The sequence below is a fragment of the Quercus robur genome, chromosome 6 (assembly GCF_932294415.1).
Source record: "Quercus robur chromosome 6, dhQueRobu3.1, whole genome shotgun sequence".
Classification (NCBI taxonomy): Eukaryota; Viridiplantae; Streptophyta; class Magnoliopsida; order Fagales; family Fagaceae; genus Quercus; species Quercus robur.
The window spans coordinates 5,828,487-5,851,091 of NC_065539.1; the positions used below are offsets into that span (position 1 = coordinate 5,828,487).

At 41.4% G+C, this 22,605-nt stretch overlaps 1 protein-coding gene across 1 annotated transcript in view; it reads right to left on the minus strand.

Moving 5' to 3' along the window:
• LOC126732450 (protein DETOXIFICATION 27-like) overlaps positions 1-22,605 on the minus strand; it is a 62,803-nt gene that overhangs the window by 11,320 nt on the left and 28,878 nt on the right. Inside the window, exons 2-5 of the mRNA XM_050435299.1 lie at positions 3,363-3,540; positions 2,578-3,119; positions 2,086-2,172; positions 1,738-1,794 (exon numbers count right to left, since the gene is read on the minus strand). Coding sequence (XP_050291256.1) covers positions 1,738-1,794; positions 2,086-2,172; positions 2,578-3,119; positions 3,363-3,540 — 864 coding nt within the window. The remainder of the gene's footprint in view (positions 1-1,737; positions 1,795-2,085; positions 2,173-2,577; positions 3,120-3,362; positions 3,541-22,605) is intronic.

Sequence of the window (22,605 nt, forward strand, 5' to 3'; positions counted from 1 at the left end):
AGTAAATCTTGGTTGGTGTTGCTTGTAGATATAGACTTGGAGTTAGCCCAACCACATTAAATATTGGTTTCTTGTGTAATAGGTTTAATTTATTATTTGGGTGATACACTTCCACTAGCTCCAAATCAAAACAAATACACAAAAATAAATAAATAAATCTATGTTCTTATACTCCTGGAACTCTAAATTATTCTTGAAACCACAAAGATCTTTTCTTATAAGTTTATTACAAGTGAAATGTTTGCGGATATTACAATAAAGAGTCTAGTTATACAAGGTTATTAAAAGTAGATTATTGTAACTATTCCTCTACAATGAATTTTCTATGGTATTAGGTCTCAGAGTGGTTTTGTATTGAGTTTTATTACTTTTATATTTCGTATTTTTAGATGTGGTATATGTCAAATGGTGTTAAAGTATAATTATTTGGATCACTTAACTAAATTTTTTATTTTAAAAATATCATTTAATTAAATTTATACCGTCCACTCCTAATCATTACTCTTTATTGATTCCTAATCATTACTCTTTATTGATGATAAGATATTCTCAAGCTCTGTTCCTCAAGTACCCATCTTAGCACGTCATTCATGTATCTCTGTGCTCGTCTCTTTGTTGGTACCCAAATTCTTTATTTATTTATTTATTTTTTTAACAAAGGAAATTTTGTTAGCCAATTGTTCAGAACTGAATGAGACGTATATAAGATGATGACACTCTTCCAGCAAGCTTATCTTTGTAGAGATGAAAGTGAAAACCAGACGTAACTTTGACATGTTAGATGCATGTTTTGTAATAATTATAATTATATTATTATTTCTATAAAGCAATGACATAAAAGAATTATTTTCTGCATAGAAACAAAACAACAGGGATAATAAAATCTTAGAAAGTAAAGATTAGATTGGATTGGATCATGTGGTGGAATATTAATTGGCTGTCAATATGAACCCCTCGACATTCAATCCTAATACTAGTCACAAGTCACAACTTTAGGCTCTCAACGACAACAAAGAATACATTATTAATTAAAACTATTACAAGGACTTCACAGCTTTTTTGTTTTGTTATTTTGTTACTTAATGGCTTCACTATCATTGTCTCTATCTATATGGCATGACCCATGTTAGCTAAACAAATCCTATGGCATATGTTTGTCACTAAACCCAATTGGAATTTATTGAACATCATGGCCTCTCAGGTGGTTTTTTTTTTTTTTTTTTTTTTTTTTTTTTTTTTGTGTGGATGCTAAAATTTCAGCTAGCTTATCATTGTCAATTCATTTAAATGAAAATTGCAAAAAACTACTCCATCTTGACCCATCACAAGTCACAAGTCACAATAATGTAACCATTCCATGACTCAAAGTGATATTCCAGACAGTTTTAACCCCCAAAAAAAAAAAAAAAAAAAAAAAGATATTCCAGACAGTCACCTAGCCCCTCTACCAATTTAATGTTTTGAGCCCACAAAATGCAATTTCAGCATACGGCTAAAGATGAATGGTCAGGCATACTAAGTGTGAGTTTGGTTCTAAATTAAAAAACCAGTTTATTTTATTATTTAACTTATTTTTGCTACTATTCATGACCCTACTTCACTTTTTCGTATTATTCATGAATTCTACTGTACTATTTCAGTTAACTTTTATTTTTTATTTATAGTACTTTCAGCAAAAAGTTTTCAATTTCAACAAAATAAGTGGATCCCAAACAAACCCTAAAAAAAAAGCCATACCCGGTTGCAGCAAAAAATGCTAGAGGAATCATCATCTCCCACCCATTTATGGTCATACTGCCAATTGCCAAACGAGACAAATTGCATTAGTCCACAAATTGGCAAATGATTATTCAATAATAGAGGGTTTGGTTATATATATATTAAAAAAAAAAACTGATCACTCATTACTCAAGACATTAATAAAATTTGATATAGCCTTCTAAAAGTGAAATTTTTTTTTTTTTTTTTTTTTTTTGCTTGAAGAAAGTGAAAGGTAACTTATTTTTAAAATAATTGCAGACTAAAATTCTTCATCAATCATCAGACACAGACGTAGTCTATTGCCATGTAACAGATAAAAATTACCATATGGACAAAGCATCCACTGCAATCTCAGCATTCTTCAAATTCCCAGTCATCAGTAAAAGTATTCTGTAATACCAATTCTCTAAGCTGCAAATTTGAATTACAAAGAAATAATCTTTAGTTATTCAGCCAAAAGAACAAAAAGCACATGATAGAATGTCACAACAGTTAAAAGGTGTATTTTTTTTATAGATAAAAATAAAATTATAAAACATTAAATTTAGACCCATTTTAATTAAAAATAAAAGTGTTATAAAAGTATTATGAGATTTTATTATGTCCCAGTTACATTATGAACATGTGGTTCTATCCTAAATCCTAACCGTCCACATGAGCTCAAGACCCTTGCCCAAAAAGAAGAAACTAACGCTCGGGTAAAAAAGAAAAAGTAGAAAAAAGCAAAACAAGCAAAAAGGAAAAATGAAAAAACCATATGACTGCATAAGCAAATCATTGAATGCCTAGTTTTCAGAGAGAGAGAGAGAGAGGTACCAAAGCATGACACCAGAAGCAACAGAGAGTTTGACAAACTCCCAGAGACCAGAAAATGCTTCAACGGAGAAACCAGTCCATGTAAGGGGGCATCCACCACAGACAGTATAAGCGAGAAGCCCAAACACCAAAACCCACCAAGAAAAGTTCAAAGTAGCGGCAGTACCAACCACACCGAGCTTAAGTTTATACACAAACAGCCAACTCACAATCACATGCACCACTAGTGCAAGCAGAGACACCCAAGCAATCACCCCAGTCTTCATCTGGCTCTGCAAGAACCTCTGCAGAGGGAACTGAAATGCAAAGCTAAAATGAAGTGGTATCATCCACAAAGCCACCAGCCCCGATAGCTCCGCCACTTCTGGAGGCTGTCCTAATAGCTTCAAAAACGGAGAAGCACATAGATAGAGAGGCAAAAGCAGGACACAACACACGAACAAAACGATCCATGAACGCTGCATATATACACCTAACATGTAATACTTTTTGGCCCCAAACGCTTGCCCACATAATGTCTCTAGGGCACTTGCCATTCCCAGCTGATGCACAAAAAAGTGAAAAACAACCATTAAAAAAAACTGTCACATAAGCAACATTAAACTATCGAATTCAAAATGTCCTGCTCTGCTCTGCTCTGATACATGTTAAACTACTTATTCTCCCAAAAGTTTGACTGAAATTTGTGAATTTATCCATTTAAACATAATTCTAACGATATATGAAAGCTTAAAGTGCAATATATACCAAAAACGAAACCAAAAACTCAAGTGAGCAATACATACCAAGAGGCCAAAGTCGAAGCCAACGATGACATTAGTGGCAATGGAGATTCCAGCGAGTTCAAGGTCACCCAAGTGACCAGCAGAGGCTTGGGTGATGACAAACATGCAGTAGGAAGCCATACGACTGAAGATTGAAGGACCCACTATGTGCCACAGCTTCTTTGATTCAATCCAAAACCTCCTAGCAAGATATTGGTCTTGATCATCAACATCCTGTCCATCACTTGATCGGACGGTAGAAGCCAAATTATCCAGTAAGGGAACCTTGGCATCCTCTAATGCCCCACTACTAGACATCTTTGATCTTTCAATCTGTTATCTTATATTTTTGGCTGTACTGAATAATAACCTCGTTTATTTTCTTATGAATCTTGGCATCCAAACAGAGACAGAGAGTTTCAGCGGAAAAAAAAAAACACAAACACACACACACAGAGGGTTCAAACTTCAAAGAATCATTCTTTGGGACAAGTATTTGGCTCTTGGTTTATTATGGCTGTTGGTGAATTTGTTTATTTAAGTTGCCAAATAATTTTGTTTTATATATATCACGAATGATTAGGAGGGAGGTCTTGAACCACGTCTGTACCGACGAGCCAAGGACGTGTGTTTGGAGAATTGTATAAAAATCCAATCATTGAAAAAAAAAAAAAAAAAAACAAACAAACAAAAACAAATATGGTCTCATAGATTCTCCGTATTAGTATTATAAACATTAAACACAGCTTAAAAAAATGGTCTAATAGATACTCCGTATTAGTATTAGAAACATTAAGCTGTGTTTAATGTTTCTAATGCTAATACGGAGTATCTATTAGACCATTTTTTTTAAGCTGTGTTTAATGTTTATAATACTAATACGGAGTATCTATTAGACCATTTTTTTTTTTTTTTTTATTATTATGGACAGATAGGTACTTTATTATTATAGTTACTTTATGGTTAAATGAATGATAAAAAATGATAGAATCCAGCTATACCCAAGGTCTCGTCAAAAACAAAAACAAACTAGGCAATAATATTATACCATATAATAATTTTATATATGATTAATATATTGAAAATTCAACCATCTGTTTTACCAAATTTTATGTCATTTGAATTTTTTTAATATTAATTGATCCAATTTTTTTAATATTAATTGATCCATAAACTCATCTATTATGCATATTTTTTAAATACAAAAACTTAAATTTGATACATTTTATAAATGAAATAATTATTGATCTTTAATTATCTCGAAACTTTGCTTGTATAGGAAAAAAATATAATCAAATGGTACATTTGTTAAAATTCACTTCTTATAAGAAAACATTGAGTAGTGTAACATTGTTTAACAGTTACACACCAAATATAACTTAAATCTATCCAGATAAAAAAATTATTTTGTATTATACTTCAATAAACTTGATTGACAAAAATATTAGTAGATATCTTTAATTAATTTAATAAACTAATTATTTTTATGAGGACCAAGAAAAATAAATGAATTGTTAGAATAACTATATATAAATCACTAATGGGATTGTAATTCCAAATAAATGAATATAAGAAACCTTAGATATTCTTATGGAAATTATACATAAAAAAATTTATTTATAGATATATATCTATATATATATATATATATATATAACTGTAGGGGGCGGTTTTGGGGCTCAGGCCCAACAGGCGGGTGGTTCTGGCCCAACAGTCCCTCAACAATGAATTTGTAGAAAGTAGGTTAAAGAACTAGGTCTTTGACAGAGGAAACGTAGTTATGAACAAGCCATGCAACCAGTTGGACGTAAGGATATTCCTCCAAGCTTTTGGAATAACAGTCCCTGGGGCTGTATCTTCTGCTTCTTGTCTCTAACTCCTTTCTCTTTTTCTATCTTTTCCTTCTTCCCGCTTGCGATCCCCTTTCCATGGGGATTTCCTTCTCTTATATAGCATCCTTCCTAAGATCATGACCCTACACTTGTCAACCATCTGACCCTCTACTTGAGTGTCTGTCCCGTAGGTCATCCTTCCTCTTTTCTGTGAGTTGCACTGGCCAAGATAATTCTGCGTTCCTGTCCTTTCCACATTAATGCGGCTGGAAAAGTAGTTCCTTGGCATTTAATGCGGCAGTTGTGGTTGCCCCCCTTCCTGAACGTCACACACTATTCCTTCGTATTGGGTGACTTTTCGCCATGTATGGAGCGTGAATCAGACACCTACTTGGCGAGTCCGAGGAGGTACTCCTCCTCAGACGCCCCTAAGCAGGCCCGGCCCAACATGGTTGGGATGGGATATCCTATGCCCATGGCTTTTCTTCTTGTCGTGGTTGGGCTTGGTACATGTTCTATGGCCCAACATCGGCTGACGGATTTTACCCCCACAATAGCCCCTCAAAATGCCTGCCTTTTTTCTGGGTCCGAGGAGAAAAGGCGGGATTTTGATGCTCACTAGACGGCTCGTGGTGAATCACTGCTTCACACGTGTAGGGGGGAAGCACGCCTTCACGTGCCTCATTAATGCTGTGGGCAGTTAATGACCCAGGGGAAAGTAACCGCAGCTTTCGAGGTTTTACACTCGCCCAATCCAACGGTTGGAGGCAGGATCTACGGTGGACAGCGTTTCACGTGCCTTAGACGTGAGTGCGTCTGTTCAACTTCTACCGAGTATAATAGGCTTTGAGGGCGTTTGTCCCTCACTTTTGACGAGCATTCCAATATTCAGAACTTCTCAGAGCTTTCTCCTTCAGTTCGTTCTTACTTCCGCTGCCATTCTCTTGAAGACTCCTTCGAGCCTCTTACCCGTAAGTGCGCGCTTCTTCTCCATTATTCTTCATTAATCATACTGCCTTCAAGTTGTTTTTAGGATTAGAGGGGATGGGTAGGCTTGAGAAAATGGTAGATTCTCCGGCCGGTATGGCGGGCTTCAGGGCGAAGTATCGTATCCCACCGGAGGTAGGTTTAGAGTACTGTCATCTGGAGGACATTTTGCTCAAACGGAGAACAGGAGAAGTCGCAATTCCAATGATAGCCTTCGTGGAAGGAGGAATGACTATTCCAATGGGGAGAATAACTAGGGATTACCTACGTGGTCATAGATTGGCCCCCCATCAATGCACCGCTAATCTGTTCCGGATCCTGGGGTGTGTCGAAACCCTGAACGATCAGATGAACCTCGGCCTCTCATGGCACGACGTGGTTCATCTTTATGAATGCCATAGGCTCGGCGACACATACTATCTAAAGTCTAGGACTGACGAAGTGAGGTTGATATCCTGCCTTCCGAAGTCCAGCAAAGGCTTGAAGAACGACCATTTGATCGTCTCCGGACCATGGTATGACGGCCCTCACTGTCCGACTAGGGCGGGAATGCCAGGTGGGGTGTCGTAGAACTAGATTCCGCGGGGAGGACTTTGGCTTCAAGCTCCTCCCCCTCTTTTTTCCCTTTTTTATTTTAAACTTGTTGGTTTGGTTGCATGTCTCCTCGGACTAACATAAATCTTTTAACGGCCTTTGCAGACAAGGGACGAACATCTCCTCGGCTGAGCCTAGTCAATATCCCGGCCCTCAATTACCTCCTGAGGTCCGAGATCTTCGTTAGCGAGGACGGACAACTACGGTCGGCTCCTTTGATTTTGGATTACACTCCACTCACTCGAGCCCAGGTAGAAGCCGGACAAGCTATAAGGGCCGGTAGTCCGAGATTAGCACGGATTGACGTTTCCATACCAGGGTTCCTCGCTGATACAGACTTGCCTCCTATTCAGTTACCTCCCCAACGTGTCTTTCCCCCAGTAGTTATCCCGGAGGAAGAGGTCGGCTCTTCACATTCATCCTTAGAGGATCAGATAGACCAGTTCCAATTTACAGAGGAAGGGGAGGCTTCGGTCAGAGTAGTAGAGATCTCCGACTCTGACGCTGATTTAGACCGTGCCTCAGCGGCTCCTGGTACTGGTTTGGTCATCGCACAACCTGATATCAGCGAGGACACAGAAGAAGAAGAAGGAATGGACCTCCAGCCGAGGACTGGCCTCAGGGGTCTTCTATCCAACAGGTCCAAAGGGCAGACCTCCAAGGAAGTCTCGAAAGGACAGATCGTCCCCAAAGCCCCCGCTCCTCCTCCCCCTCCCTCGTCGAGTGCGGCGCTGAAGCCTATGCCTAACCTAAGGCGAAAAAGGCCTGTAGAAGAGACGGAGGAGGGAGAGGTTGCCCGTGAGAAAGCCGGGCCTAAAAAGAAGGGCAAGGAAACGAAAGAGCCCCGAGAGAAAAGGACCAGGTCCATTGAGAGCCGAGATGAGGCGGCCACTCTGAGGGGACCACGAACATGGTCTCCTCGGATAGAGCTAGATGGCGCTCCAATCCTCTGGGATGCGACCCTATGGGAGTCCCAGCGAGAGCAGGCTTCGTTCATGGCCGAGGCACTGCAGCAGCCTCTTCTCTTGCCCCGTGATATGGAAGGCCTTAGGAAGATTCGTCAGCCAGAACTTTTCATGTCACTGAAGAGGGACATGGCTGTGGTAAGTGGAATCTTCTATCTTGTCTTTGTGTTGAGAACCTTCTTATTGTCTTATCTTGGTATCGTCTTCATTTCCATCTGAGCGCAGGTCACCCAACAAATTTATGTTGCTGAGGAGTGGGCCAAGAAGGCCCGTGAGGATATGCATAGGGAGGCTCAGTCCCGTGCTGCGGCTGAGAGGGCCGCTGGCGATCTCAAGCGAGATCTTGATCGTCAGGATAATGAGCTAAAAGAGGTGAAGAAGGCCAATGCGAGCGCAGAGGCTGGCCTGAAGAATGCTGAAAAGTAAGCCGACGAGCTGCGCAAGCAACTCCGTCACTCTGAGGAAAAACTGTCAGCGGAGCAACAGGCCGTTTCGGAGCTTAAGGCTGAGCTTGCAAGGACCAAGGAGGAAGCTTGCTTGTCCAGGGAGGTTGCCGAGAAGGCTGTGGTGGCTTCGTATGAACGTGGAGTTCACGATACTGAGGAGAGACTGGCCGAGGAAGTTGCCACCGTCTGCAGGGAATACGTCACCTCGACCTGGGGATTGGCCATGAACCGGGCAGCCGTCCCCGCAGATTCTGATCTCAGGAAAGCTGAGAACATCTTTTTCCCTGCGGAAATACGTGAGATTCCTGGCGAGGTCGCCTCCACTGAGCCTCTTCCAGCAGGTTCCTCCATTCCCGAGACTGGGGGCATGGAGCAAGCTGCGCAGGGCCAGTCACCCGAGGACAGTCTTCGCATCAGCGAGATCCTTGCCCAAGCCCAGGAGATCGCCCCGGAGAACCCAGCAGCAGATGATCAGCCTGCCCCGACTCAGGGCCCTTAGGGACGTGGAATAGGAATTCGTCTGTTTTGCTTTTTGTACTTCGTTTTGTTTGATCCTCGCTAATATTTCTGAACTGAGTTACTTTGAACATTATATGACAACAGTTATTTCATTACGTACATCGCTGCTTTATTCTATTTTGTTTTCATCATGAATGGATATTGGTTTTGCCTTTTTACTGCTGAAAGTCAAGCAATAATGAATGAATACGTTAGAATGGCGACACTTTGTAATTGGGCAAAAACGATTACAATGCTGACTTCTCCCAAGTCCGTGGCTAAGAATCCGCACAGGACTTGGGCTCCCTTTAACGTTTTTTGAGAATCACAAACGGTTGACACTTACTGAGAGTCGTTGCATGGTTAATTTCCCCCAAGTCTGTGGTCCGAGGAGCCATGCAGGACTTGGGTTCTGTTTAACACTTATTGAGAGTCGTTGCCTGGTTAATTTTCCCCAAGTCTGTGGTCCGAGGAGCCATGCAGGACTTGGGTTCTGTTTAACACTTACTGAGATAATTGTGTGGTTAATTTCCCCCAAGTCTGTGGTCCGAGGAGCCATGCAGGACTTGGGTTCTGTTTAACACCTATTGAGAATCGTTGCGTGGTTAATATCCCCCAAGGCTGTGGTCCGAGGAGCCATGCAGGACTTGGGTTCTGTTTAACACCTATTGAGAATCGTTGCGTGGTTAATTTCCCCCAAGTCTGTGGTCCGAGGAGCCATGCAGGACTTGGGTTCTGTTTAACACTTACTGAGATATTTGTGTGGTTAATTTCCCCCAAGTCTGTGGTCCGAGGAGCCATGCAGGACTTGGGTTCTGTTTAACACCTATTGAGAATCGTTGCGTGGTTAATTTCCCCCAAGTCTGTGGTCCGAGGAGCCATGCAGGACTTGGGTTCGGTTTAACACTTACTGAGATAATTGTGTGGTTAATTTCCCCCAAGTCTTTGGTCCGAGGAGCCATGCAGGACTTGGGTTCTGTTTAACACCTATTGAGATAATTGTACAGTAAAACGACATCAAGTAAAGTATTTTTCATTAATAAAAGTACATTTTCAGGTTATTTACATTCCATGGACGTGGCACTACACGTTCGTCCAAGTCTTCCAAAAAGTACGCTCCAATGCCAGCCACCGAGGTGATACGGTATGGACCCTTCCAATTTGGTCCGAGCTTTCCCCATGCAGGGTTTCTCGCGTTGCCCAGGACTTTCCTCAGCACTAGGTCCCCAGGCGTCAAGGGTCTCGACTTCACCTTGGCGTCATAGCCCTGCTTGAGCTTTTGTTGATACTGAGCTAGATGCACCATTGCGCAATCCCTTCTCTCTTCAAGGAGGTCCAGGCTTTTTTCTAGAAGCCCATTGTTAGCAATGGGGTCGAATGTAGCAGTCCTCTGGGAGGGAAAGTTTATCTCTAATGGGATGACGGCCTCGGCCTCGTAGGTCAACGAAAAGGGGGTTTCTCCCGTGGATCGGCGGGGCGTGGTGCGATACGTCCACAAGACATGGGCGAGCTCTTCAACCCACCTCCCTTTCGCGTCGTCCAACCTCCTCTTCAGCCCATTCACTATGGTTTTGTTGATTGCCTCTGCTTGTCCGTTACTCTGCGGATAGGCTGGTGTAGAGTACCTGTTGACAATCCCCAGTTCACTGCAATATTCCCTAAAGGCCTTGCTATCAAATTGCAGGCCATTGTCCGAGATTAGGGTGTGTGGGGTACCGAACCGGGTGACGATGTTTTTCCAGATAAACTTCTTGACATCAACATCCCTAATGTTTGCCAGCGCTTCAGCCTTGACCCATTTCGTGAAGTAATCGGTGCCGATGAGAAGAAACTTCTTGTTCCCGGCAGCTTTGGGGAACAGACCTAATATGTCTAGGCCCCATTGTGCGAATGGCCAAGGGCTGGACAATGGGTTAAGTACCCCACCCGGCTGATGTATATTCGGAGCGAACCTCTGGCATTGGTCACACCTCTTCACATATTCCAGAGCCTCCTTATGCATGCTCGGCCACCAGTAACCCAGCGTCATAGCCCTGTGGGAGAGGGACCGGCCCCCCGTATGGCTTCCGCAAATCCCCTCGTGCAACTCCTCCAGAATGAGTTCAATAGCCCCTGGATGCACACACAGCAAGTATGGCCCTGAGAATGAACGTCTGTAAAGCTTGGAGTCCTCGGACAACCAGAATCGAGGAGCTCTCCTCCTGATTTTGTCGGCCTCGACTTTGTCGTCCGGTAAGGAATCGTACTTCAAGAATCGGACAAGAGGGTCCATCCAGCTTGGTCCCTCACCGACGTTATGTACCCGAATACCGTTAGCCTCCTCTTCCGTGGGGCGGCAGAGGTCCTCGACCAAAATAACCCGCGGAAGGGGCTGAGCCGAGGATGTGGCCAGTGTTGCCAGAGAATCGGCGTGGGTATTCCCGCTTCTGGGTATATGCGTTAAATGGAAGTCGTCGAAGTAGGCTTGTAGGCGTTTAGCTCGGGCAAGGTACCGCCGCATTCTTTCATCTTTCGCCTCCAATTCCCCACTTACTTGCCCCACTATGAGTCTCGAATCCGAGAATATGCTCGCGCATTTCCCACCCAACCTCCGGATTATGGACATCCCCTCCAGCAGTGCCTCATACTCGGCTTCGTTATTCGTTGCTGGGAATCCCAGTCTCAACGACTTTTCCAAGATTATTCCTTCGGGAGAGATTATAACGAGCCCCACTCCGGAGCCCTTTTGGTTTGCTGCACCATCGATGTATGCTCTCCACTTATCGTGTTCTTGCAGAGAAATCGTGTTGACCAATCTCCTATCGTCACTCGGTGATCCCAACACTTCCACCCCTTCCAAGGTAGGCTCCGCAAATTCAGCTACCAGATCGGCGAGGACTTGACCTTTTATGGCGATGCGTGGCATGTATCTAATGTCGAAGGCGCTCAAGATGGTTCCCCATTTGGCTATTCTCCCCGTGTAGTCGGCGCTACGAAGGACTGATTTCAATGGAAGTTGGGTTAGCACAACCACTGTATGTGCCTGAAAATAGTGGGGAAGCTTCTTTGTAGCTTGCACGACAGCCAATATTGCCTTTTCGAGGGGGAGGTACCGGGTCTCTGCCTCCTGTAGCGACTTGCTTACGTAATACACGGGCCGCTGCATGCCGTTGTCCTCTCGGATTAGTACCAGGCTCACCGCATGATCGGCGACTGCGATGTATGCATACAGCACCTCATCGGCCTCGGGACTGGACATGATCGGAGGTCGGGCGAGGTATTGCTTGAGCTGTTGGAATGCTAAATCACACTCTTCAGTCCACTCGAAACCCTTCCACTTGTGCAATAGGAGGAAAAAAGGTCTGCATCTGTCCGCTGAGCGGGAGATGAAACGGTTTAAAGCTGCTATCATGCTGGTAAGCTTCTGGACATCTTTGGGATTCCGAGGAGGTTGCATACTATGAATGGCCCTTATTTGGTCAGGGTTAACTTCGATCCCCCGGTGGGTTACCATGTAGCCAAGGAATTTCCCCGATCCCACTCCAAATGAGCACTTGGATGCGTTCAATCGCAGCTTGTACCTTCTCAGAATGTGAAACACTTCGTCAAGGTCCCTGATGTGGTCGGTCACCAATTTACTCTTTACTACCATATCGTCTATATACACCTCGACAGGTTTTCCCATCTGTTGCTCAAACATCCTAGTCATCATCCTTTGATAGGTCGACCCGGCATTCTTCAGGCCAAATGGCATCACCTTGTAATGATAGTTGCCAATTGGGGTGACAAAAGCAGTTTTTTCCTGGTCTTCGGTGGCCAAGGATATCTGATGGTAGCCCTGGAAAGCGTCCAAGAAACTCATTCGGGGATGCCCGACAGTTGCGTCAACCAGTCGGTCTATCCGCGACATCGGGAAAGGATCCTTCGGGCAGGCCTTGTTTAAGTCCGTGAAGTCCACACAGACTCGCCATTTCCCGCTCTTCTTCTTCACCACGACTGTGTTCGCCAACCATTCGGGGTAGAATACTTCCTTGATAGCCCCAGCTCTTTTCAATTTTGCCACTTCCTCTCTCACAGCGTCTGCATGCTGCCTTGACGGGTGCCGGGGAGGCTGCTTCTTTGGGGTAATAGACGGATTAACGTTAAGGTGATGGCGTATTAGGTCTGAGTCAACCCCAGGGGCTTCATAAGGATCCCAGGCGAATAAGTCCTCATTTCGTCGTAGAAAATTAATTAGCGCCAACTTCTCCTGTGCTGGTAACTCCGAGCCAATCTGGAAAAATCTCTCGGGGTCTGATCCGACGAGCACTTTCTCCAGCTCTTCACAGCTCACCTCCATGGCCGGTCCTTCATTACCCGTAGCTAGGACCGGGGTCCTTAATTGCTATAAGCTATTCCCGGTTGAAGTGGAGGGCCCGCTGCTTAATTGTCGAGCAATTGCCGATACCATGCATTGCCTGGCCATTCCTTGGTCCCCTACTATCTCTTTGATTCGGCCCTCTGACGGATATTTCACTTTCTGGTGCAGGGTAGACGACACAGCCCCTAGTGTATGAAGTCATGGCTGTGCCACAATAGCTGTGTAGGGTGAGTATGCGTCCACCACGATGAAGTCCACTTCCACTACATCTATGTCTGTTTGCACAGGCAACCTAATCATGCCTTTCGGGATGACGATTTTTCCCTCAAAGCTAAGCAGGGGTGAATCGTATGGCGACAGGTCCTCCTGCTTCAAATTCAGCCCCTTATACAAGTCTGGGTACATCACCTCCACGGCGCTACCCTGATCAACTAACACCCTCTTCACGTCATAACCTCCTATTCTGAGCGTCACGACTAGGGCATCCTCATGGGGTTGAATAGTTCCCTTCTTGTCCTCCTCCGTGAACCCAATTAATGGCAGGGTCCTCCCTCTAGCTCTCTTGGATCCCCTTTCGCCTGGCTCTGTCGGGAACTTACCCACTGACATCACTCTGAACGGGCCGGAACCGGTTCTCCCAGGTGCGGCAAGAATGACATTTATCGTGCCTATGGGTGGCCTCAAGGCGCTTTGCCTGGTATCGACATTTGACTGCTCAGGGCGTTGCAACAGATGCCTTAGCTTTCCTTCTCGGACAAGTCGATCCAAATAGTTTTTCAGGTTCCTACATTCGTCAGTGACGTGACCAGGCTCTTGGTGATACGCACAATATAGATTCTGATTGCGTTTTGAGGGGTCGCCTGCCATCCTATTCGGCCATTGAAAAAAGGGTTCGTGCTTTATCTTCTCCAGGATCTCGTGCAATGGCTCTCGGAACACAGTGTGGACTACCTGAGCCCCTGTAGATCCCGATTGTTCCGTATAATCTCTTCTCGGCTTATTACTGCTACTGAAGCGGTCCGACCTGAAGTCCCTTCTCTCCTGAGGGACAAACTTCGCCTTTCCCTTCCTAGTCTGCTGGTCCTCTTCGACCCTTTTATATTTGTCTATCCTATCCATGAGTTGCCGCACGCTGGTGACTGGTTTCCCAGTGAGAGACTTTCTCAAGCCATGCTCTGTCGGCAAGCCCCTTTTAAAGGTGCTGATGGCGACGTCATCGTGATTTCCTTCTACCTCGTTGTACATCTCCCAATATCTGTCCGAGTAGGCCTTCAGCGTTTCTCCTTCTCGCATGGACAGGGATAAGAGGGAATCGAGGGGCCGAGGGACTCTAGTGCTGGTGATGAAGCGGGAGCCAAAAGCCTGCGTCAACTGTTTAAAGGAGTCTATGGAATTTGGTGGGAGGGCATCAAACCATCTCATGGCCAGGGGCCCCAGGCTGGATGGAAACACCTTACACATTAACGCCTCGTCCCTGGAGTGGACGGCCATCCTTTGGTTGAACTGGCTCACGTGCTCCACTGGGTCAGTTCGACCATTGTACAGGGTAAACGTTAGCTGATTAAACCGCCGAGGGAGCACCGCCCGCTCTATTCTACGGGTAAATGGCGACTGGGAGATTCGATCCAGGGCCTTCCTCATGGCGTCATTGACCAAGCCTTGGTAAGGTGGGCTTTTGCGACTGCATTTGTGAGGCCGCTCTTCCTCATAGGAGAACGTCTCGCTCGAAGGGGTTCTCGTCCTTCGTCTGTATTCATCATCCTCACCACTGCTAGTATCCGAAATGGGCGAAGGATGTTTTTGCTGGGCTCGACGCAGCTTTTTCTTCAAATCCTCAATCTCTTGCTGTAGAGCCTTCCGCTCGTTGTGCTGGTGGGACGCGTGATCTTTCCCTTTCGAGCGACTTCTACTCGTGTGAGAGGTGTTCACACTGTCCTCTCGTTGATTATCTTGGTCCTTTGCTCGTTCAAGGTTTACAAAGTTGTCCTGTCGTTGAGATTCTGCACGTCCAGTTTGGCGCGGACCTGATCCTTCCATCCCTTACTGTTTCACTTGTCGAGACACAAGTTCTTCCCACAGACGGCGCCAATTGTAGGCGGCGGTTTTGGGGCTCAGGCCCAACAGGCGGGTGGTTCTGGCCCAACAGTCCCTCAACAATGAATTTGTAGAGAGTAGGTTAAAGAACTAGGTCTTTGACAGAGGAAACGTAGTTATGAACAAGCCATGCAACCAGTTGGACGTAAGGATATTCCTCAAAACTTTTGGAATAATAGTCCCTGGGGCTGTATCTTCTGCTTCTTGTCTCTAACTCCTTTCTCTTTTTCTATCTTTTCCTTCTTCTCGCTTGCGATCCCCTTTCCATGGGGATTTCCTTCTCTTATATAGCATCCTTCCTAAGATCATGACCCTACACTTGTCAACCATCTGACCCTCTACTTGAGTGCCTGTCCCATAGGTCATCCTTCCTCTTTTCTGAGTTGCACTGGCCAAGATAATTCTGCGTTCCTGTCCTTTCCACATTAATGCGGCTGGAAAAGTAGTTCCTTGGCATTTAATGCGGCAGTTGTGGTTGCCCCCCTTCCTGAACGTCACGCACTATTCCTTCGTATTGGGTGACTTTTCGCCATGTATGGAGCGTGAATCGGACACCTACTTGGCGAGTCCGAGGAGGTACTCCTCCTCGGACGCCCCTAAGCAGGCCCGTCCCAACATGGTTGGGATGGGATATCCTATGCCCATGGCTTTTCTTCTTGTCGTGGTTGGGCTTGGTACATGTTCTATGGCCCAACATCGGCTGACGGATTTTACCCCCACAATAACCATTTGAATTAGGATTTGGAGATTTTAAGTAAATATAATTAATATTTTTTTTAATCAGGAAATAAAAAATATATATATTTTTAAGAATTTTTCAACTTAAAAAAAGGGTCCATGACACCCCTAGCACGTGCAAGCTTTAATTTTCATGGTTCATCATTTTGTAGAGCCACTTATATAGCCTATGTTCTTCCACAAAGCACCCAAATACAAGTCATGAGAGATTGTTATCGTTGTTTAAATAATAGTTTTAAGTATTTAAACAATATTACACGCATTTTCACATACTTTTCACCCACACGTATCTCCAAAAAATACAAACAATGTTACTAGAACAACATTACCAAACGGACCCTGACTCAGCCAATCTTCATTTGGAAGCCAAAACCAGAAATATATACAAATTAGTCTGATACAGATACGATGTCACTTCTTGCAAAACAATTTTGTAAGCATTTAAACCCAGTTACCAACAATACAATTATACAAAATGACTTTATCTAGACCTGAACGAAGGGCATATTGACAAATTTTGACAAGAAAAATGAGCGTTCGTATCATTTGTCACTAGCGGCGCGGTGGGTAATGATGGAGTGTAATAGTTACACATCGCTTATTGCACACAAACAGTAAAATTGTGAAATCATTAAAATTGTGTGCAACAAGATTTATCGAATTAAGATTTTTGTGTGATTTGACCTTGTCGGGGGTGTTTTTTGTGTGCATAGCCATGTGCCTTTGGAGCTGTGGCTTTGCTAGGCCCGGATTTGTTTTGGGGAGGTCAACCCGGAATTCGACATTGGGCCGCATAGACCAATGGCTACCGGTGTATTTTTAAGCCTACAAAATAGCTAAAACCCAAAGTCTTAGAATCATGATAATGGTTGAAATAAATAAATAATATGCTTAGCATGATAACTTTGATTAAATGGTGAGTTGATACGTTATTATTATGTATATTGAGTGATGTCCAATATTAGAAAATAATTAATTAGGTGTCAAATGTCTAACAAAGAGATAAGTCCAATAGTCCATGTCTAGTTGCAGTTCACGGTTCATGTAATATATGTCCATTGGTGGTATATGTCCAAATGATACAAGTTCAACAATGGTTTATGTCCAAGTAATATATGTCCATTGGTGGTATATGTCCAAATGATACAAGTCCAACAATGATTTATGTCCAAGTAATATATGTCCATTGGTGGTATATCAATTTATTAATATGTATGTTTATTATTAGTGAGACCATGTTTATTAAATGATGAGATAATGGTAAAATGATAATGAGTTAACATATACTCAATAATGTAATTTCAAAGATGGAGAAAACATTGACTTATCTTTTATGTTTCTGACTCCAACCATGTAGCATCACTTTGTTCTTCATGTGATTTGTGGCTCTAGCCGTATAATGTTGATGAGCTTCATAGTTTATGGCTCTAGCCTTATAGTGCTAATGAGCTAATAAGATTCCAGCAGTATAATGACATTAGTTGAGTGGTATAATAATAATGAACAAAATATACTTGATGATATAAGTTTGAAGGTAAAATATAATGACTTATCTTCATAGTTTGGAGCTTCAACCGTAGGACAGCAGTGGACTTAGACATTTCAGCAGCGTAATAGAATGAGTCCAGCGGTACAATATAATATTATGAGTCCTTCCATGGTGACTTCATAATTGAAGGGGAAAAATAGGTGCAACTGGAGGGAGAGAGAGTATGTCTAGCCGTGTGCATAGGTTGGTTAAGTTTATCCCCTTTCATCAAACACTTAAATGACTTCCCCCATGTAATACTCTTTTAGATTTTAGTCAAATATGAGTGATATTGCCTTCTATAAGAAGGACTTTTGATTTTATGAGTTTTTGCCTTTCATAAGAAAGGGCTTTTAGTAATAAGTTATTGGAAAAGAGTGTTTGATATATTTTAAAATGTGTGGAGATGGTAAGGAATATGTATATATTGTGAGATATGGTGTTTGTAATATGTATGAGAATTATATGTAGATACTTTGTTGGACATGGATCTTGTATATGTATACTTTGTGAGACATGAAGCTTAAAGATATATGAGAAGTATGTATGGGTATTTTGTGAGGAATGTGTTTTGTAAAATAAATGGAAGTATGAGATAGATAAATGAAGGTTAAATGTAGTAAAGGCTGCTGCTGGAATTATTTTTTGTATTATGACATTGGTTATGTTGCTTTCTAAGAAGGAAGATTTTGTATGAGAAATAAAGAATGAGATGGAGATGTGTTTTGGGCAGCAAAGATGATGAAGTTTCAAAATAATGGAGTGTGGGAAAGATGGGTAATAGATAATGGTATGTTGTAACATATGTGTTGTGTTATTATCTATGAAGAGAGATTTTGTAAGAGGGATGAAGAAAGATATGGAGGTCTTTTAGAGATATGGTAGCAAAATGAATGGAGTTTCAGAATATTGAAGATGAGAGAGGGCTAATGTGTAATGGTGTGCTCTAAGAAGAGATATTTTTGTAAGGGAGATGGAGAAGTGTAAAAATGTGTATTTTGCAGCAAAATGAGTGAAGTTTCTGCATATGAGGGTGAGATAGATCAGAGAGGACAGAGATCAGAGAGGAAGATCAGAGAGGAAGATCAAAGAGGAGGCCTCAGAGAAAAAGAGCAGAGAGAAAGTCCCAAGAGAGAGGGCCCCTTAGTGTGTAGCTTAGTCCTCTTTATATAGAGTCAAGCTATGTAACTAGATCAGAACTAGTTGAAGGAAAACTTAGCAAATCAAGAAAAAACTTTGACAAAGTAAGTGGTCTTTTGTTTTTTGGCCAAAAAAAGAAAGTTTGAGACTTAATGGCTAAAGTCATAACTGTAACAGCTGTCAATCACAGCTGTTACAGTTGGATGATGTCATCTGAATGACACCTTTGCTTAGAGGAAAGTATATGGCATTAAATTTATGATTTGACTAAAGATGGTGAGATAAGCTTTATGAGATTTTTCTGGTACCATAGCTGGAGCTACTGCAGAATGTGCTGGAACTGTTTCAGCTTCTGCAAAAGGTGTTTTTGCTTCTGTTGGAGCTGTCTACAGCTTAGCTAGAGCTGTTACAGCTTCTACAGAAGCTGTTTGCAACTTCCGCTGGAGCTGTTTCAGTTTCTGCAGAAGCTGTTGTAGATTCCGCTGGAGCCGTTTTTGGTGTTTTCGACTAAGTTTTCTCTTTTGGAAAATATATTTGATGAAGTTTTAGAGATGTAATCATGGTCCTTTTGTATCTTAACCAAATCTTAGAGAGTAAGGAAAGCATTTTAATGCTAGATATAAGATATTAATATATATTTAGTCATGTGCTTGGAATTAATTTAGATGACGATAATATAATTCATATGAAATACTATAATTACATTTTTAAACTTATATTATATGATGAACATTAATTTTTATGTAAAGAGCATGGGGAGTTTTATCATTTTAAGTGTTATGTGATATGAGAGGCTTACCCAAATGTTACCTATTGCACGCTGACCCGTCAGAGTTTAGGGAATTGGGGAAGACACGGCAAGCAACGTGCTTTCCTTTATCAACTTTAAACCACTGGAGCTTTACTGAACATACTTTTTGGCCCTCCAAACCACGACTCCCAAATTTCCCCGATGAGACTCATGAGCTTGGATCATGAGCCAAAAATGAGATGATGTGCCATGAGTTTGAACCATGGGCTTTGACGTCTTTTTGTATAAATATGGGCTCTTTTGGGCTTTAAAAGAGGTTTTCCCAAAATCCATGATAATGTTGACGTGGTGCGGGTCGCCAATGAAATGAAGCCATGTGCTGTGAAAAATTTGTCCTCAACAGACCTATCATAGGAAAATAGGATGCAAATATAAAATAGTGGAAAAAAAAATATTTCTGAGAAGACATTTTCCTATTTTGATTATTGAAACTTTGAAAGTCATTTCAACCAGATATAATAATACTAATGATAATAGTGTTTAAGCCTGTTTGAGTTGGCTCCATTTGGTGAAGTCCCAACCAAAGAGAAATGTGACGTCCTTATTTATTTATTTTGATACAAGATAGAAATTCTACTCTAACCTAATCTAAGTGTATATGTGTGTGAAGCTCCCTCCTAGAGACTTGAACCCCGGCCCTTACCCCTCACACCCCACAAGCATTTATACTTGTGGAGTGACCACTGCACCAAGGGTGTGCGGTGATATGTTCTTATTTTTTATTTTTTTAAGAGATAGCTGATGATTTTATTAAGTAAACGAAACTAAGTTGGCTTGAAATACAGCTAAGAGGTGTTGTAGAACATAATTCATCCAGACCTTTGAACTTGTGGCGTGTAAAACATGTTGAGCAAGGTATAAGTTGTGCTATTCTTAGAGATGTAATAAATTGCTCTTGCATTTTAGGTATAAGTTTCCAATAAGATAATTCATATGATATGTTGAGCAAGGTTTAGAGATGTAATAAATTGCTCTTGCATTTTAGGTATAAGTTTCCAATAAGATAATTCATATGGCTTTACGAGTAATTAAGGAATGCTGACTGTGGCCATTTTCAACACCATATATAGTGATGGGTAGGAATTCTATAAATTTTACTATAAAAAAACTTACAAACTGATATATCAATAATTTTTCCTAGAAAAAATCAAATATATATATTTATTATATGTTGGGTTGAAGTAACATCAATTACATTTATTATTATATGTAGATTTCAGTTAGTTTAACTGGTAAAGTCCTTGATGATTGAATAAGAGACCTGAAGTTCAATTTCCATCTACACCAAAATCCAGTTAAAATCTTGGTCTGATGATAAAGAGTATTATCAGGAGTGGACGTCATAAGTTAAAATTCTCTAAAAAAAAACATTCATTATTATATTATGTTGGTTTTTAGACCCCTTAAAACAATTGATTTAACCTAGTTAATTAGCCAAGTTGTTACTTAGTCCAAATTCCAAGTCTAGGTTATCACAATCAAACAATCATATCATGCATAGCAGCGGAAAATAAATAAGACAATGATATGATCACCCAGGAAAACCAAATCGGTAAAAAAACCTGGGAATGATTTAACCTAGCTATCCTCAAGGTAAAAAGTAAATCCACTTGAAAGAATCAAAGTTCATACAATAAGACTTACAAGCCCCCACGCTCGACTTCTTATTGCTACAAACCAGTAGAACTTACTGACACGACCACGTGCAAGTTCCGAATCCACGGACTCCTTCTTTCTTTGGCCTTTGCAAAACACAAACACCCCCGTTTGTGACTTTGAGATCCCACTCAAAGGTTTAGCAACACAAACTCCCTTGTAGCTTTGATGACAAGAGAAGGCAGCAACTTCTACAATACCGGATCTTGAGATTCTTCAAGGAATAACACCGGTAGAAGACATAAGAAAGCTTTTTAAGAACAAAACCCTAAATACAAAAGAGGCACACTCTTTTCTCTCTGAAAAGCCACATAAAAACGTGCTTAGGGTTTCCTTTATATACTGGGAGAAGTAGATTAGAAACCTTAATCCTAAATGGGCTTAAATTGCTGTTTGGGCTTAATTAAAATTCTGCAAATACGATTTTCGATCGGTCGAGCCTGTCTTTCGATCGATCGAACCAGACAGATTATGAAATCTTCTTCCTGCAGCTTGTATGTTCTTGAATCTTGACTTGAATCACCTTGAGCATTGTCTAATAAAACCTATAGACTCTAAGATCTATATCTAGACAAGTTTGTGTTCACGATTTGCCAATTGTTCTAAACATTTAGAACCTAACATATTACTTTATAAAACTTTTATATTAATGTTAGCATTTATTATATGTTGAAATAACATTAATCGCATTCATTATTATACTACTTTATAAAACTTTTGTATTAAGGTTAGTAGCAACTTTAACATTTTTGTAAAGATTAAGAATGAATGAATTTGTTTACCCAACACTTTGGTTGACCTAGTAGTAAGGGCTTAGGCTGACATGCCATAGGCCATGGGTTTGAGTTCCCCCACTAACAACGTGTTGCAACTCCTTATACCCCACCCACAAGTTGTTCATCCAACTCATCAATGACTGTGGTGTGGGGCCTTATACTCTTAGCTTGAGAGTGGTTAAGGTGCTACTATATAGTCACGCCCAAATAGAAAAGCCACACTGGTCACCCCCTTTAACCAAAAAATAAAAAGAATTGGGTTCACTTCCACCATTTCATTTTTCCAGCTATATCAACCATATCCTAGAAATCGTATATAAGGATAAACATATTGAAGATAGACCCAAAAATTATTGTCTTAATAGAATGGGCAATTATGAACATTGTGTTAGCGATAGATCCATGTAAAAGCGACTATCCACCACTCACATTATGACATTTCAAACAATCATCGAAAATTTTGTACTATTAAAGTTAAACTCAATAAGCTATGCCAAAAATAAAATATAAAAAAATATGTGAATTTTTGTTACCCAGGAATACATGCCATGATATTATTATTAATAATAATATATAAGTGAATTTTTGTCATCAAGATTTTAGAAAACGGATTAAAAATTTGATATAACATATAGAATTGGATAAAACACCTATAAAAGTACATGAGGTATATTACTAAAATAAATAAATAATCTATATATGTTAAGTCATCTTCATTGTGTTTCAAATTTTCAATATAGTAGCATATTTATGTCATATTTGAATAATTTAGTAAAATATATTTTTTTTAAAAGTGTAAATAAGAGAATGGAAGAAAAGAAATATTCCAAAATGATTATTTTCATTTAATTAATTTCTCT